Below are 18,018 nucleotides of genomic sequence, written 5' to 3'. Positions count from 1 at the left end.
AATATTCCAGAGTAGGAAAAGGATCCTGTCAGGCTGAATTGTCACGCAGACTATCTTTGCACTTGGAAATATAATTACCCTGTGAGTTGTGCTCAGTAAGATATATCCGTAACTGATTTCTTTTAAATGATTTCCTCCCTAAGAACACATTTCCATGGTCGAAAAATTCAATGCAATAGTGGAAAAAAGCGGGTTATGTGAAAAGATCAGATAAAACAAAACTCCACTGATGCCTGTGGAGAAACTTGGTAGAAAAGACCAGAGAATGTGAAGCTGATGTCACGCTGTGTTTAGTTTTTGGGACAGGGACACCATCCTGGGAGGAACACACTGTGTTCACTGTGCCTGCTACAGTGGTCAAGCGACGGTGTTTGGACAAACTAATCATGATAAACATTACAGATCCGTTTGAACTGGCAGCCCAAGGCTGGATTATAGAGCACAATGCACTGCCTCCACTCACAAAGATATTGTAAACTGACTTGTTATTTGGTTTGCACACACTTTGGTGACAGAGATAACAGTGAGCGTACCTCACAAGATGGAGCCTTTCTCCCATGTGTGTGTGTGTGTGTGTGTGTGTGTGTGTGTGTAGAATGGAATCCAAATTAAATGACAATTAAATGTAGCTCTTTCACACAATATTAGATTACTTGTGGTGCAAAAAATAAAATTTAAGGTATTGGTTTGACATTTTGGCAGTACACACATACATTCCCAATACAACTCTCATATCTAAAAAGGAAATTTGTGTTTGGTAGATCATTTCTTTGTTGTAACGATGCCTTTTGGCAATATATCTTATACCGTTGGAAAGCCTGTTTATTTTCCTTTGAAATGGTGCCACATTTGTAAAGAACATGCATTTGTGGGATGAGCAGCAGAGCTGAGTATGTGGGTTGCACCCTTGAAAATTTTGCCACATCTTCTCTGCCAATGCCAAACAGCTTTTTTTTAGCTGTTGACTCTTGTTTGGTGTTTTTTGGTGGATTGGATGATTGAAGTCTGAAGAAACAAGACATATCGACATCAGTAGTGAGGACTTGTCTTGAATCTCCCTTGCTAAGCTAGCTATGGATTTTGATCGAAAAAAGTCTTGGAGGATGATAGAGAAGTTAACAGTGTGTGGACATACTTGTTTGTTTTTACTGCCAACCCTGCAAAGATTAATTACCCAACAGTCATATATAGCCCACTGCAGAGTAGCCACCTTGTAGTAAAATGTTAATAAACGCTCATTTGCACTTATTGGTAATGTTGATGGGCAAATTTAGACTTTTTGTTACCTTCATTAGAAGGCTCAAATATGTTTTGCGGCTCCAGGCAGATTATTTGAGAGTTTTTTGGCCAAGAATGGCTCTTTTGATAGTAAAGGTTGCTGACCCTTTCTCGAAGGGCCCAGACACAGCAAACCAACATCAAAGGAATAGTGGCAATGAAGGCTAACTGTTGCATTGCCTAACATCACTTTTGTCTCAGCCAAAAAGTTGCACTTGGACATACTCAAAGTCTAAAACCAGCACCCACCTAGTACATATGTTCTGCGCTGGAAATAACTCTCTGTACCAACAGGTGGTGGTCGTCTGTATTCATCATTCAAAAAGGGGAGCCAGAAGACTGACAGGATGGATTCAAGATGCTAGTTAGCCAGTTAGCACATAAGCAACACAACCCACTGTTGAAAGAACACATGATATTGCTTTGCACTAGTCAGCAGCAACACACAAAATCACAAACCAGTGCTGCAGAGGAGTAGCCTGGTGAGACCCTCCCAGCATTCTGTTTTGCTGTCTCAGTCAGTCTGGCCCTGCTGCAACCCCAAACGCTTTCAGTGGGCGGGAGAACTCACCTTGACAGACAAACTCCTTTAGTCAATCAGCGTAACAAAACACCAGATAACTTCTTCATCACCAACAGAGCCAGGCCTGCATTTTACGTCATTAACTGCAACGCAATCCCTGACTCGCTGCTTACCTTGTCAGCTGCGATGTGGATCCCTGATTGGCTGATTGAATTTTAATTTCTGAAGAGTATTTAGGTTGGCAGTGGGCCCAGACTGATGCAGAGAGCTCACGTCATCAGGTTGGTCCCATCAGGCTAGCAAAACAAGTCAAAAGTTAAAAATAATCTTACCTAATATAGCAAATTTGTTTCGATCTCACACCCTCTTGACCTTTGTAGTTTGTTTATTTTCCTCAATCATGTATCTCTTCTTATGGACTAAGCTGATCTGTGAGTGATTTCACCCACAGATGGGCTCCACTGGCTCGGACGCCAGAGCAGACAATGGCCGACTAGCGCCAGTGGTGCAGGACACATCGTAAAAACAAAGCTGACAGATGCTCACAGAGGCCCGACATTGACTGATGGTGATGATGCGTCAGTGCCCTAACAGAAAGATACAATACAGTCCCTGCCTGTGTTAGACCTTGTTTGAAATACAGTCTGATGCGCTGATCAATAACACGTACTCCATGACATCTGACATTTCCAGCTTGAATCAGCTGGTACAGTTGTCAAGACGCCATCCATGCACACTGACATGGCACTCCTGATCTCTGATAAACATTAAAAGGAACAAGAGGAAATGACCTTTTGTTTCTCATGATAACAGCTTGATTATTTCATTATCTCCAGATAACAAAGCTTTTTCTCTCATGATAACAAAATAATTACCTCTTGATCTTGTAGTTAATGAAGCACAAAGCACTGATCTGCTGATATTCCCACTAATATCCTTAAAGCTAGCTGCTGCTAGTGGCGTACATCTGGGTAGTCATTTTGAAAAACTGCATTGGGGTTTGTTATGATAGTGACATTTGGACCTGTCGTCATCCTTCTGTTCATCCTCTGACCGTCCTCCTCCTTATGTTACAGTTAAAAATCAAACGCTGCTCCTCAGTATGAGATAACCCCCCCCAAACAACACAAACTCACACACACGCATACACATCCAGGCCCCCCAGCACCAAAACCTAGCACACACGTAGCAAATGGCAGGGCTTGTACCTCATGTAACATTGATCAAGGGGAAGCACCTTGCAGCTGGTAGAGATGACCAGTCTCTCTAAGTGTGTGTGCACTAATGTGAAAGTGTGTCTCACTGGGGTTGTTGATTTCACAGGATTGTCTCCTATTGATTCACAGTACAAATATTAAATTCATCCTTCATTTCCACACACAGATTCATGCACTCACATCGTGTTCAGGCCTTTATGCAGCGGAGCAGCAATAAGCGAGTGTGTCTGTGATGCGAATGTGTGAGATGAGGACGAGTGAGCGTCTTAAAAAGCCAGAGAGAAAGAAGGAGAGACCTGTTAGGAATCACAGTCTGGGAGCGAACTGTGAGAGATAGCGGGGAGGTTGCTGATACCTGTGAGCTACACAGGAGAGGAGAGGCGATAACACATACACACACACACGAGCAGGAGAGAGTCGGCGCACGCACCCCTTATCACCACTCACCTCTTGGCTATCCCACCAGCCTCCTCGCCTCTCTCCCTCCCCTTCTCTCTTATTCCTCTTCTCTGGACATTTAATTGGTTTTGCCTTTATGAAGGAGCTTTTGGAGGAGCGCTACTGAGGGGGAGAGTGACAGTGAGTGAGAAGGAGATAGAGAGGAGCATACCCCAGAGTGTTTCTCTCTACAGTATATTATTATATCTCTGAAGCAGTCCTCAGATCAATATAGATACAAAGTAATATTGGAGGCAGTCAGCATGTGGCTCTCTGCTGCCTCTGGTGTTTAACACAGTTCACGTCCTGCTTCCCTGCATATCTGTCTATTGTGGTATTTAAAATACACAGACTCAGTGGTGTAGTTGAGGTATATCCACTGGACTTACCCATCCCTCTCAGATTCTGTTCATGAATGAAACATAGATAAAAAACAGTCCATAAGTCAAATCTACAAATAACTCATAATCTTTCAGCTTTGGACTCTTTTATGTTAATATTGGAGAGCAGATATTGCACAAGGTGTGACATAAAGCTATTCAAAAAATGTATTCATATTCTGTTTGTCTGAGACACATCGTTATTTAATATAAGATTGTACATCGACTCAACTGGTCCAGAGCTTGGTAGGCTATAGCAGTGATATTGATCCTACATGCGACAGGTGTGAACAGTCTTCAGCCACTTTATGTCACATGTTCTGGTCATGTCATGGGATTTAATATTTAAAACTTTTTCAGTAATTTTTAGACATTTGGTCGCCCCATCTATGTCCATGGCAGTATTTGGAGTAACTTCTCTATATGTTAACTTCAGTATAGCCCAAGCAGACATTGTTTCTTTCTGCTCACTTCTGGCCAGAAGGCTCATCCTGTGTAAATAGAAGGCTTCTTTACCTCCAACATATGGGCACTGGATCATTATGTATCATTTATAACTGGAGAAAATCTGTTGTTTTAACTCAGTCAAACTTAATTTATATAGCACTTGTCATACAAAAAGAATGCAACACAAAGTGTTTCACACAATAAAAACAATAACCCAGAGGCCAGATAAAAACTCAGAATAGAAAACAATTTTGGAGCTGTCAAAAAAAAGTTAATAAATAAGTAAGAATTAGAAGAATATGCCAGCTAAAAAACACATTAATAAAAATAAATACACACTAATCATAAATACAAAATTAAAAAATAAAATACAAAAAAATGTATAAATACATTTAAAAATAAAATAATAATAATAATAATAATAATAATAATAATAATAATAATCATGTGGTAATTACGGAATCTGAAATTTTTTAAATAAGAGTTTGGTTAAGTTAATTCATTTGTCATCATTTTTCCCTTTTTTTGATTTTTATTTATTCATTAATTCATTCATTTCTGTAGCCGCTTTTCTTGTTGAGAGTCGTGGGGGGCTGGAGCCTATCCCAGCTGACATTGGGCAAGAGGCAGGGTACACCCTGGACAGCTCGCCAGACTATCGCAGGGCTGACACATAGAGACAGACAACCATTCACACTCACATTCACACCTACGGACAATTTAGAGTCACCAATTAACCTGCATGTCTTTGGACTGTGGGAGGAAGCCGGAGTACCCGGAGAAAACCCACGCTGACACAGGGAGAGAAGGGCTCCGTCCTGGCTTCGAACCAGGACATTTTTTAAAATTCTTTTTTATTTATTTGTTTATATATTTTCTTTCTTTCTTGTCTATTAGATTTCCTTTGACTGGTCTGGCTTCCTCTGTCTGTTCCTGGGTTGATGGGTGCGTGGGGTTCTGTGTTTGTTAATACTCTGTATATCTTTATTGAATTACCAATAAAAATACCTTGTTTGAAAAAAAGCCACTGGACTGTTAGGAGGGTTTACCCACTTCCTCCTTGGTAACCATCCATGTCCCTGACAGTACAGCCACCTCATCATCAACCACTACACCACTACACAGAATGACAACAATAACAAATAATATAAAGTGCAGGAAGAGGCAAAAAACCCAGTGTATTGTCTGAATCTGCTGTGTTATACTGGTATTTACCAGTGTTGTCAGTTCTCTAAAATTAAGGCCTTCAAATGTAAAAAGGGGCTATATTGGAGCTCCTTTTTTCACGGGTTTCACACTTCATGTCTTTAAGAGTTAACTGTTTTTATACCGCCCGATACAGTTTCAGGCTCTCAGAGCTCTCTCTGCCTACTCTGGAGGGGTAATGCATTCTCTTGAGAAATAATATTTGCTCTGTTTGTCCTAATTAACAAGATTGTTATCTCAGAATTCTGAGTTTTCATGAAAAAAGCATCGCTCTTTGTTTTTGTGTTTTTACAATTTAATTACACGACAAAGAGCAAATACACACACACCACACAAACACAACACAGTACAGTACAAATCCAAAGCACAAAGACAGTTCGCCAGGGATTACAGACTAAAATACATCAATATAATATCCTCACTTAGGAAATCATATCACCGCTCCATCTTGAGAGGGTTTCTGCCTTCTGCTTAAAAGCTTTCCTATTCATTGTACTGGCTTATCTCTAATATACTAAACAGCTCTTAAACTACATTATATGCATCTTGTTTACATATCCTTTGATGACCATCTAAACCAGTGGTTCCCAACTGGTCCAGTGAGAGGGTCCAGATTTCTTCTTAGTCATTAGTTTAAGGTCCACACAGTTTAATACATTCAGCGTCATACTTGCATATGGCCATGTTGTCGAGCTGGTTTGCTGTCTCTGTCAAGTAGCTGTCTGTTAGCCACTCACTCGACAGCAGGAAATGGCACTTCAAAATAAAAGCTCTGTGCCAGAAATTCACACATTCTTTTAAATCCCAGTCTTAATAAAATGTAACAGTTGAGTTGTATAAAAATCCATCCCACATCCAGTGTCTTGAACAGAGAAATTATCAATAGAGACCAAAACCATTTTTTGCACCAAGCTGTAAACGTGTACTTCTGCTGTAAAGATTGGAATTTTTTACATGGGAGTCTCTGGAGCTAGCCTCGAGTGGCCGTTCAAAGAACTGCACTTTTTGGCACTTGAGTGTTGGCTTCATTTCTCAGCCCTGGGATATGCTGCTTGGCAGCTGTCTGTTTCACAATTTCACATGTGCCAAGAAATTCACACTCGCTTTCTGGGAGCTCTTAAGGAAAGACTATTTTCAGCAGAAACAATTGAAATGGCCCACCTTACTCTCAGATTTGTGGATAATTCTTCAGAAAAAAATGTCTTTTACTCAGTCTGAAACTAAGAACCTTTTTCTGTTGTTTGAAAGAGCTTTTCCCTCACAGAAAAGTTACCACTGAGAAATCAATTCTACACATTGTTTTGTATGCAGATCAGGTTGTTTAAAGATATAATATGCAGGATATTTTCCTGCAGAGACTTTACCTGTATTTTCTTATTTCCTTGTTATTTTCTGTGTTTGGGATGCTCATGGGCGTGTCCCCCCACAGCACTAAGATGAGGTTGGGGCTTTATAAAAAGGTAGCAACCAGTTGCCAGACCATAAGCAGCACATATCCAAGAGACACAGCTCCTGATAAAATGTAAATTTAGTGAAAAACTAAGTAAATGTGAAACGAGTAAATCTGGGGTTGGCTTTTACTTTCACTTGGCTGGCGAGCATGTTAAAAACAGCAAATGACAATCCTGCACAGCATACCTTTGAGTCAAGTGCTTATCTGAGGTGAATTTTATCTGTATTCCAGGTTCTGGTTGGCGGTGCAGGACCTGAAGAGGATGCCCCAGCAGGAAGTGGCACAGAGGGCGCAGGACATTTGGGCAGAGTTCCTGGCGGAGGGAGCGCCCAGCTCTATCAACCTGGACTCCCACAGCTATGAACGCACAAGCCAGAACCTGAAAGACCCTGGACGATACAGCTATGAGGACGCACAGGTGAGTAAGGACAAGATACAGGGGGAAAGAATAGTTATGCAGTGAGTACAGTGAGTTCTGGTAAATTTATCCCATCCTTTCTAACAAGTTAATAAAGCTAGATTTGGAGATCAGTCATCAAAGCAGTCACACATTCTCATTTCACAGGTCTCCTCTGTAGTGCAATAACAATAATATTGAAGTATTCCTCATTTTGCTGTGCACCCACAGGGACTCTGGTTTTAACATTTTAATGAAACACTTCACAGTAAAATCAAGGACAAAGTGACTAAAATCCCTTTAAGACCTCATTAACTTGCTCACCCACACGCGTAAATAATACCCTTAACTGCCATTTTTAAATTACATTTAAAAGAGAGAGCCAGAAAATAATCAATATACTTAATATGCAATGCAGAGTCCCTTTTTTTCTTTTGGTGATGCAAAAGCCAAACCTCCATTTATTCCCACCTGTCAGCTTAAAGGTTAACCCGTCTGTCTGCACTGAAATTAAATAATACACAAATAATACACCTGCTGCCTTTCAATGTACAGAGAGGACTGGCTAAAGATAGATAGAGTGCTTTGTTAACCTTGGACAGAGATTTTATTTATTTATTTTGGTACGGCAGCAAAAAAAATCCCAACAACTATACAATACTAATATATGATATACAACACTTATCAGCAATAACTCAAATAAGTGGGGTACATTCTACTGTACACGTGTGGATATGGTAGTACTGGTAGGGCGATACCACCAAATTTGTTTTCAGTCTGATACAGAGTAACACAGGGCAAAAATCATCAATATTGATACTAATACGATACTTTTTATTATTAAAAGTGACAATTTTTTAAGCCTATGTAGGGTAATTTACTTAAGTACCAGCTAATGATGATCAACTACTGTCTGAACCCATAACATTTTAACCAATACCGAATATTCATTTTGACTAAAATATTAATTTTACAAGGCTACTGGGATAAGATCAGGTAAGATTTTAAAAGAGTTGCAGCAGTGTCAAGCATAAATGGAAAGTAAAAGAGTAAAAAGAGTTTTGGGCTAAAGTGAACAAATACATTTTTAGCTTTCTTGTAAAAAAATATTTAGCGAGCTAGCTGCCCTGATATCTGTGTGTTCATAGCTTTGGGCAGTAATTGACAAAGGCTGCATCCCCGATCTTCCTCGGGCTGTTCCTGTGAGCCTCCAATAAACCAGCAGCAGATGATCGCAGGAGGCAAATAGTTACCAATGGGAGTTAGCAATGTAGCTTGGTCCCAGTCCACGTAGAGCTTTGTATACAAGGAGGAGGACCTGAAAATCAATTTTAAATGTAACAGGAAGTCAGTGCAGAACAGCTCTGACCGGCCTGATGTGCTCTCTCCTCTTGGTTCTGGTTAAAATTGGTTATAGTAGTCAAGTCGTCTTGAATTAAAGGCATGAATCAGTTTCTCTGCATCTTTTTATTATTTAGAAATGGTCGTACCTTGGCGATGTTTCTGAGGTGGAAAACTTATGTTTTTGTCAGCTTGTTAATGTGGGACTTGAAGCTTGGATCTGAATCAAGGATCACACCAAGACATGTCACCTCGTATTTAATCCAGGGAGTTAAATTCCCCAGATTATTATGCAGCATTTCTCTTTTTGTTTTCAGGCCAACAAGCAGGATTTCAGTTTTGCCTTCATTTAACTTTCAGAAATTATTGCTCATTTATTGCTAGAAGACAGGTAGTAATGGAGTTTATGGCTTCAGCATGGACCAAGGCAGCTCCTTTATGCATCTCCAAAACAGAGGTCATGTTTCTCAGACACATGATCGCACCAGTTTAACACACAGTCAGAAAGACCAACCACCTTTCAAGACAATTGATTAAGATGTCATGGCCAATCATATCAAATGCTGCGCTTAGGTCTACAACTGAGGTCATTGATTATTTACTTACACTGATTATTACTGTTACCTGGATATTCCTCGTCTGAGCCTCTCTGAACAGACTCTGCCAGTGAACTCTGTCTCTGTGTCAGAGGTCTGGATGCTAAGGCATTTCTTTCCTCCTCCCTTGTTTTGGTTGCAGCTCCAAGTTCTTTCTCTCATTCATCCATCACTGCTATTATGTGTCTGAATAAACTAGTCAGGCTCAGACATAATTTCCATACTGAACGTACGCAGACAGCTACTGTCGCACGGATGCACACATGATTCCATTCATAGTACAACTGAGGGTCAGCGTCAGTCCCCAGTAGTAAACAGGATGGCTAGGAGGTGGACCTACCCTCCTCCTCCTACTGTCAACATCCAGTGAAAATGCAACTTAGAAAACGATGCTGGGTCTGGAGTAAGTTGTTTGAGTGCAGACAACAGAAAACAGTATAGAAGGAAAGAGTACATGCACGCAATGTTGTTTGCACAGACAATATTACTCTTGAAATACAAATAGGTACAACGTAGAGGAGAGAAACTGATCCCTTATCAATCCTATTGGCGCTAGGATTGATCTTCAAAATGAAATCATAGTATTGAGAGTATCAATATTTTAGGATCAATCCACCCAACCCTACCTAGTGGTCATCTGTCCTGTCCGATCTTCACCTTCCCTCTAAGGGCTTCTGTAAACAATTTTTAAGGATAGGAAAAAATGAATTGAATTTGTTGGAATTGGTGCGCAAAAATTTCAGACAAAAAAATACGGATTTGTTGTGCAAATGCCTTTGGTCCATTCAGTGGAAGTTTTGACTCAGAGGGGACTGGCTGAACAGGGAGTTTGCAGCTGACAGAAGAAATCCTTGTCACTGTGAAGCTGGATCAGTCTCTCACTGAAAGCGCTCCTCTGTTCGACCAAGAGGTCGTTAAAAGGTATTTTTTCATGATGCAACAGTTTGTGCGTTGTCTTCTTCTCCACCACCACCTCTAATGGCCTCAGGGTAGTTCCCAGAACAGAGCTGACCTTCCTGATCACATTGTTCAGTTTGTTTTGGCTGCAGGCGCTGATGCCATTCACCCAACGTGATGTAGCAAACAAACAGATGGATAAAAGAACATTAAAGGACCTGTGTCTCCACAGGAAGTAGGGTTTGCTTTGCTAAAGGAGGGACTCTGCACACTTATTGCTCCCTGATCACACTAAGTTTATAGTTCAAAAGGTAAAAAGAGATGGCACAGAAGTTGAATACAACAGAGAGAAGGAGGTTACATCCTTTCATCTCAGTTTACATCTCATCCTTTATAACATAATGACCAGATGGCCATCATATTTACAAGGCATGTAACTGTCCTCACCTTCTATTATCATCATTAATATCTCCATCCAACAAACTCTCCATCTGATACCATGAAACAGCACTGAACAACTGGTCTTCAACAAAAGACAGCAGATCATCCATCCACTGAGTGAGAGCATACGGGTCGGCCAGTTTGGTCTCGTTGGTCAGTGTTTACTTACTCAAGTTACACTCACGGTCCCGGAGAGTGAGTGACCTGGCATGGTGCATTTGTAGATTAATTCTGATGCTCTACACTAAAATGAGAGCCCTGTTGGTCAAAGACAGAGTGTTAATATTGCGCACTCTGAGAGTACGGTGCTCTGGACGGTACATTCAGACAGCGCTCCGAATTTACGAGTGGTCCAGTTTGTGCCAAAGCGCGCTCCGGCACTTGGAATGAGTATTTCTGAACACACCTCTGGCATCATCTTCCTCCATTGTTGAAAACAAGCCAACAGAACTTGCTAGCTAGCACTAGCTAAACTAAGCTAGCTACTCCAACTAAGCCCCGCCCACCAAAAAACATCATACTGTTACTACTATACATTCGCCTTTACATAGTCAGCAGCCTGTTAGCTTCGCCTAGCTTTAAGACTGGAAACAGGGGGAAACAGCTGGCCTGGCTCCATCTGAAGGTTACACATCCACCTACCAACACCTTTAAAGGTCATTAACCAACATGTAATCCCTGGTTTGTTTAATCTGTACAAAAACTCAAAATTCATATTTCCTGCCGGTCTAGTTCTTGCCCAATATGTTGATGATCTAATACTATGGATGCAAAGTGAAAACATTGATATGTATTGTCATCCTGGCACGTCTGTGTCATCATTCCAGTCCAAGCACACCTTCTTCCTGTACATTCACACATTACTTTATATCTACCAGTCATTTTCTGTGGAATAGGTTGTCTCAGCTGCTCACAGATACTGTAGCCTCCTATAGGCATACCCTCTCATTGAGGTCAGAGTATAGAAGGGAGTATACAGTAACAACAAAGCTCAGATCTTCCACCTCCTCTCACACTGCAGGGAACTACTCTATGTGCAGTTCAGAATGGGTATATCACCCTTTTAATGTATATCTCATCAGGTGATCAGTGTCAGTGCTGCCTCTTCAGAAGCTCTATCACATACTGTTGTCTGCCTCATTTGTCTTTCTTACACGCTTCACCAATATCAGCTAATGGGTTTATATTGTGGAGTGATTTCTGGAGAATACGCCTCGCTGGGAGATAGATAAGGTTGGTGGAGAGAAGTGCTGAGGGTTGGGTGGTGTCTGTCAAATGCGTTCTCCTGTTACACGCTTAAAAGGGAAGAGTTAGAAAAAAAAAAAAGATTTCTCCTGTCAGCAAGTTGCTAATAGTTTAGCTTTCTGTTAACAGGGGCCAAAGGCTCACAACTGTGGCTTCGCAATCATGTGTATGTTGCTAATATTAGTATGCTAATATTCAACTCAATATTCAATTTTTCTCCCTCAGTGACTGCCTCGTTTAGTTCAACCTGAATTTGCAAGTTTTGTACATCATTAGCACGGAGCCATTTATATACAAGTCCAGGCAAATATTTAGACCCATGTGTCACCTCTCTCCTTCTCTTTCTGCCTCTTACTCTCTGCCTCCAGGACCACATTTATAAGCTGATGAAAAGTGACAGCTATACACGCTTCCTGCGTTCCAACGTGTACCAGGACCTGCTGATGGCGAGGAAGAAAGTAAGTGTGTGTCTGTTTGTCATCATTGCACAGGTCAGTTCCTGTGTGCACATTATGTATAAACTATGACTCACCAGCGATAGAAGAAGTACTTACGTGAAAGTGCCAGTACTACACTGTGAAAACACTTCTAAGTAAAAGTCCTGGATTCAAAACCTGAAATAAAAGTATATACATATAATCAGCATACTTTAAATATCCCTACATGCTTGTACCTCTCCATACATATCCAACTCTCTCCCTTCATCCCTATACCTCCTCTTGGCCACTCAGACCATTCAGCCAAGGTCTTTTATTCACACCCTGCTCCTTTTGCAAATCCAACAGTGATTGATCATTTTTATTACATTTTGTATGACATAGTGTAGTTTTTATGTGCCATTTTTGTACATAGCGTTGCCAATGCATGAACTGAGGTTTCCTTACCAAGGTTGCTTTATAAAGGGGCGTCATGAGATTTCCTAAAGTGTTGATTCACCCAAACTGAAAAGAGTAATTCTCACTTACCATACTTAGTGGTATCTAGCTGTGAGGCATGGAAGGTGCTTAGAGTTAGAGGTGCTGAGAGAGTGCCACTGGATATGTTAACACACTAAACGCTGCACAGCATTCACACATTTCTGCATGAATTAAATTGCATTTACAAGTTCTAATAACTACTTAAGAATATAAATTTATGATTGCAATCTGTGATTTTAGTGAACTGGTCCTTTAATGTGAACAAATGTGTTAAAGTGTGTGAGATGCATGCAGATATATTAGCTTTGAACACTGAAATGTTGAAGCTCTTCCCTTTTCCTTTTTTGTTGTTGTTTTAATTCTGCAGCCTGAAACAGAGCAGGGGCGACGCACCTCCCTGGAGAAGTTCACTCGCAGTGTGGTGAGTGTCCCGCTGCCTCTGCTTTTAACTCTTTAACTGCATTTATTACAGCACAGCAAGAGTTTTGCCACACGCCACTGCTGCATCATATCCCAGCAAAAAATAAAAAGAAAAAAATATTACAGGGACTCCATTTTCAGGAGCAAAACTGAATCAGTTATTACAACCCACCCCCCCAACCATGAATTAAGAAGAGGAGATGCAAAATTAAATGTGTAAAAGGAGGTTTTTGGATGTAAAATTCAAGCTAAAGAAGAGGTCTAAGCCATTCCTGTGCTCTTTGCTATTGGCGTTACTCATGTAGCCTCTTTGTGAGTCTTGTTTGCTGTCTGTGTTTGTTTGGGTTTATGAAACAGTGATAGATATTATCTCTTTCAAACCAGCAGCTGGAGTCTTTGGTGTATACAGAACTGCAATCATAACAAACCAAATAATGCATCTCTCCATAGAGGCACTATGAGCATGACAGATTAAAGTTGTAATATCACTGGATTTAAAGGGACAGCTCACCCCTAAATCAAAAATAGATATTGTTCCTTTTATCTGTAGTGCTATTTATCAATCTAGATTGTTTTGGTGTGAGCTGCAGAGTGTTGGAGATATCAGCTGTAGAGGTGTCTGTCTTCTCTCCAATATAATGGAACTAGATGGCACTCAGCTTGTGGTGCTTAAATCCCCCAAAAAGTACATTTGAAAAACTCAACAGCAATCCAGAAATCATGACCTGGTTACTGAAGATAATCCACAGACCTTGTTGTGAGCAGTTTCATGTAGGAACTATTTTCTTTGTATTGAACTACACCTGCCAACTGTAACAGTGTGTTCACACCGGGCGCGAGTAAAATATTCGCCTCGCTCTACTCGCGCGAGTTTGACCGCTGGAGTATTTGTTTTTACTCGCGTCATTCACGCGAGTAACAGTGTGTTCACACCGCTAGAAAATCAGACAAGTAAGTAATCAGACACCTGCAGTGAGGGCGAGCATCCCAGTCGCCATCGGTGAAGTGGAGTCTGCATTGAATATTAGCACCGAAATAAATATCCATCTGTCTCCGGTGAGTTTTTGGCGTGTGAAAATCAATAAATGTTCACTGTATCCTGCAAGTCACATGTTGCCTGAATGAATGTTGTTTACTACAACAGCAGCAGCACGTCAGTGACGTTGGTGACGACCTTGACGAACTTGCGCGAAGAGGCGAATGACGCAAATTTCACGTGTTTGCTCCATTCAATTCATTCGCGCCGCCGGCACAAATTCGCGTCTATTCGCGTCTTTACATTGACTTTGTGTGTAATCTTATCGCTCAAAAAATTTGCCTCGCGCTCGGTGTGAACACACTGTAACACAGTGCAGAAAGAGGCGTGCATCCACTTATGATCAAGAGGCCTCCTCTCTGGCTGAGCTGTAATGTTAGCTAGCTCAGTGGCTGGAGGTGAGCCAGCAGTTTTGAGTAGATGCACGCTTCCTTCTGCATAGTTACACGGTTGACAGGTGTAGTTCTGTATTTTCTGATTATATTCGTTAATATATAGTTTTCTTCTTTGGGTGAACTGTCTTTTTAATCTAATCTACCTAGCTTGTAGTCCACAGTGCTATTTCCTAGTTGCGTCATTCATTTACTGACAATCATTTGTTGTCTGCTAACCATCCATCACTACTTTGAGCTTCCATACATATTTTGCTGCCTTACTTTTTGTTCACTTCTCCTCCCACTCTGCTCTTTTTGAGTCCTGTGGAAAGCTTTTACCTTGATGGCATTTTGATGGCTGTCACCCTCCCCTCCCCCATCTCTCTTCTTCCTACCAGGGCAAGTCACTGACAGGCAAGCGACTGACAGGCCTCATGCAGTCGTCCTGACAAGGCCCGGATGAAGAGTAGGAAGAACCATGCCCAGAAGAGCTGCTTACTCCCAGGGAGCAGGAGGATAAGGACTCTGGGGTGTTTGGGTGTGGCTGTGAGAGGCGGGTGAGGGCGTCAAACGAGCCCAGACCGCCGGACTGGACCACCACCACATTTGAAACTCACCTCAGATCAGTTCAAGCGGACTGACAGCATGCAATAAGTCACCAGACCTGACACCAGGACAGTGCTGTCACAGTGTAGAGGATAAACAACGCTACTCTTCTTAGGAGGTTTCTACTCAAAATCCTGCCCCACGCCAGGCTTTGTTGTTTCTCTCTCGTTTTTCTCTACTATCTACACTCATGTTAATATGGTAGCTGAGGACGCTATCGCTTTACTTTCAGTGATATAAACATGGAATGCTTGAATGCAAACGAGACTTAGATTAATGCTGTAGCTAGCTGTTTTATCTCATGTCATTCACTAGGATGATATAAAGGGAAAGAGGGATGAGGAGTAAACATCTGCACTCTTGAGGTGAACTTGTGCTCAATCTCCACACTGATGGCGGTCAGACGTCCTGCTTTAACGGTGGCACAGGTGGATTAGTACACTGACTTTTTAGTTAATGAGCTTTTTGATCAATCTGCTGATGTGGGATGACACAAGATTAACGACCTCTGTGTGTACAGTCATGGTTTAACTGGTTACACTGTGCATTTACATCCAAACTAATGCCTGTGTTTTTATGCTTATTAAAACTACAGATGGCAATTTCACCTGTACACACCTTAACCTGCTCTGGTACAATAAAGCAGGTAAAAAGGAAGGGTTTTTTTTTTTTGTTATTGTCATGTCACAGTACTGGCAAACTATTCTGTTCTCTATCTATTTGTCAGATTATCTCCCATGATCTTAGAAAACAATCACAGATTATCACTGCCACTGTCTGTTTCTAACAAGCACTTCTCCAAACCCTTGTAACAACCGCACTGAACAGATAGAGGTGTAATGTTGTCGTCACTAAAAGGTAAGGAGAGGTGTTCGACTTTATATGAGTGGGTTGATATAATATTAGGCTTTATTCTATCTTCTGAACATTCCACTTCAGGCGGCCACAACAAGATTTTAGTGGGCTGACCTCTAACCATTCTTCACCGTATGTAAAGAGGACCATGATAATAAAAGAGGAATGCACAATAAAGTGAGAGGATTTTGCCTGTTATTTCATCATTGTGTCGATTTGATTCCTCCATAATCTGCAGAGAAATTCACCTATACATCACATGAAATGAGGAAATGTCAGTTTCCAGACAAAGCCTGAGGTAATGGAGCTAAACATCAGCTTTTTAACTGTAAATGCAGTTCCATCTAATGAGTACATCTTTTCTTTTTGTGGTCACATACCACCCTCTAGTGGGTCAAGAATGTCAGTGCTGGGAAATGTCTGTCTTAATTTTACAGGATTTATGCAGGAATCCTGAAGTTAAAATTTAATATCTTTATAAGCAGTTTTAAAGACCTCATCATCACTTTGAGTTCTAACTGGTTACATCAGTGACACACTTTTAATTACATTTACTACACACTGTTTGTAAGATACCACAACTACACAGCCTTAGCTCGTCATTTCAATTGGGAGAGACTTAATTGAACGAAAAGCATAAAGACTAATAAAATTAATTTATTTGCAAACTGCACAATAGAACAGTTGAAGAAAATGAGTCATCGGTGATTAGATCCCTTTGTGATGTCATATTGTAAAGGGGTAGTGATGCTATGGGTTTTACATGATTAGCCTCCCAATGGAGTTGGGACAGTGGTGGTGGACAGGTGAGTAGGGTTAGGGTTATAATTTCTTGATAGATGGGATATATGACTTCTGATGGGCTCACTGGAAGGCAAGCAAAGAAGACTGCTTGTGATGAAAACTGGAGGTGAAGGGGATGAAGTATAGTAATAGCATATTTATATTATGATGGTATATTGATTAAAATAAATGTACTATTAAGCAAAGTTAAAATGACAGTTCTAATAGAAATATCTTGAACATGAGTTAAAACAGTTTTATTGAAAATTAATTTGTCTAAACGCAATTGTAAAGTCCCCATGTTTTCAAGAATGAAACCATTGTGTTTTACTATAAACTGCAAAACAATCAGTATTGAATGTCATAGGCGGTATATCATGAAAAAATTAATAGAAAATACCATAAAAATAGTTGTTGCTACACTATTGTATGTCTTAAAAAGTCACAGTATAGCATGTCATAAAAACATCATAGAATAGGATATCAAAAAATGTAATAGTATAACGTCAAAAAATGTGATCGTATATGATATTAAAAAAAATCGTAGTGTAGCACTTTAAAAAAAACAAAAGGAAAGTATGTCATAAAATTGTCATACTTTAGCATGTCAAAATAATGTCATAGTATAGCATGTCATAAATTTCACAATATAGCATGTCAAAAAAAGTCATAAATTGGACCATGAAATTGACATAGTATAGTATATCGTCCAAAATCATGAAAATATGTCATGGTACAGCATGTAGTCCAAAATCATGAAAAGAACTCATAGTATAGCATGTCGTCCAAAGTCATGAAAAAATGTCATAGTATAGTATGTCGTCCAAAATCATGAAAAAAAGTCAGAGTATAGTATGTCGTCTAAAATCATGAAAAAATGTCATAGTATGTTGTCCAAAACCATGAAAAAAGTCATCATATAGTATGTTGTCCAAAACCACGAAAAAAGTCATAGTATAGCATGTCATCCAAAATCAGGAAAAAAAGTCATAGTATAGTATTTCGTCCAAAATCATTAAAATGTCATAGTATAGCATGTCGTCGAAAATCATGGAAAAAAGTCAAAGTATAGCATGTCGTCCAAAATCAGGAAAAAATGTTACACTATATAATATGTCGTCCAAAATCATGAAAAAAAGTCATAGTATAGCATATCGTCCACAAGTCT

General features: G+C 40.3%; 1 protein-coding gene across 2 annotated transcripts in view; it reads left to right on the top strand.

Annotated features, from left to right (window-relative positions):
* rgs6 (regulator of G protein signaling 6) overlaps positions 1–16,222 on the top strand; it is a 152,774-nt gene extending 136,552 nt beyond the window's left edge. For both annotated transcript variants that reach the window (XM_049589545.1, XM_049589546.1), the window contains exons 15-18: positions 7,174–7,360; positions 12,228–12,317; positions 13,144–13,197; positions 15,005–16,222. In XM_049589545.1, the coding sequence (XP_049445502.1) occupies positions 7,174–7,360; positions 12,228–12,317; positions 13,144–13,197; positions 15,005–15,055 (382 nt within the window). In that variant the 3' untranslated portion in view covers positions 15,056–16,222. The remainder of the gene's footprint in view (positions 1–7,173; positions 7,361–12,227; positions 12,318–13,143; positions 13,198–15,004) is intronic.
* The last annotated feature ends 1,796 nt before the right edge of the window (positions 16,223–18,018 follow it).

Source organism: Epinephelus fuscoguttatus, linkage group LG11 (assembly GCF_011397635.1).
Source record: "Epinephelus fuscoguttatus linkage group LG11, E.fuscoguttatus.final_Chr_v1".
NCBI lineage: Eukaryota > Metazoa > Chordata > Actinopteri > Perciformes > Serranidae > Epinephelus > Epinephelus fuscoguttatus.
Note: the sequence above shows the minus strand (reverse complement) of the source record. Positions and strands in the feature narration are given on the sequence as shown.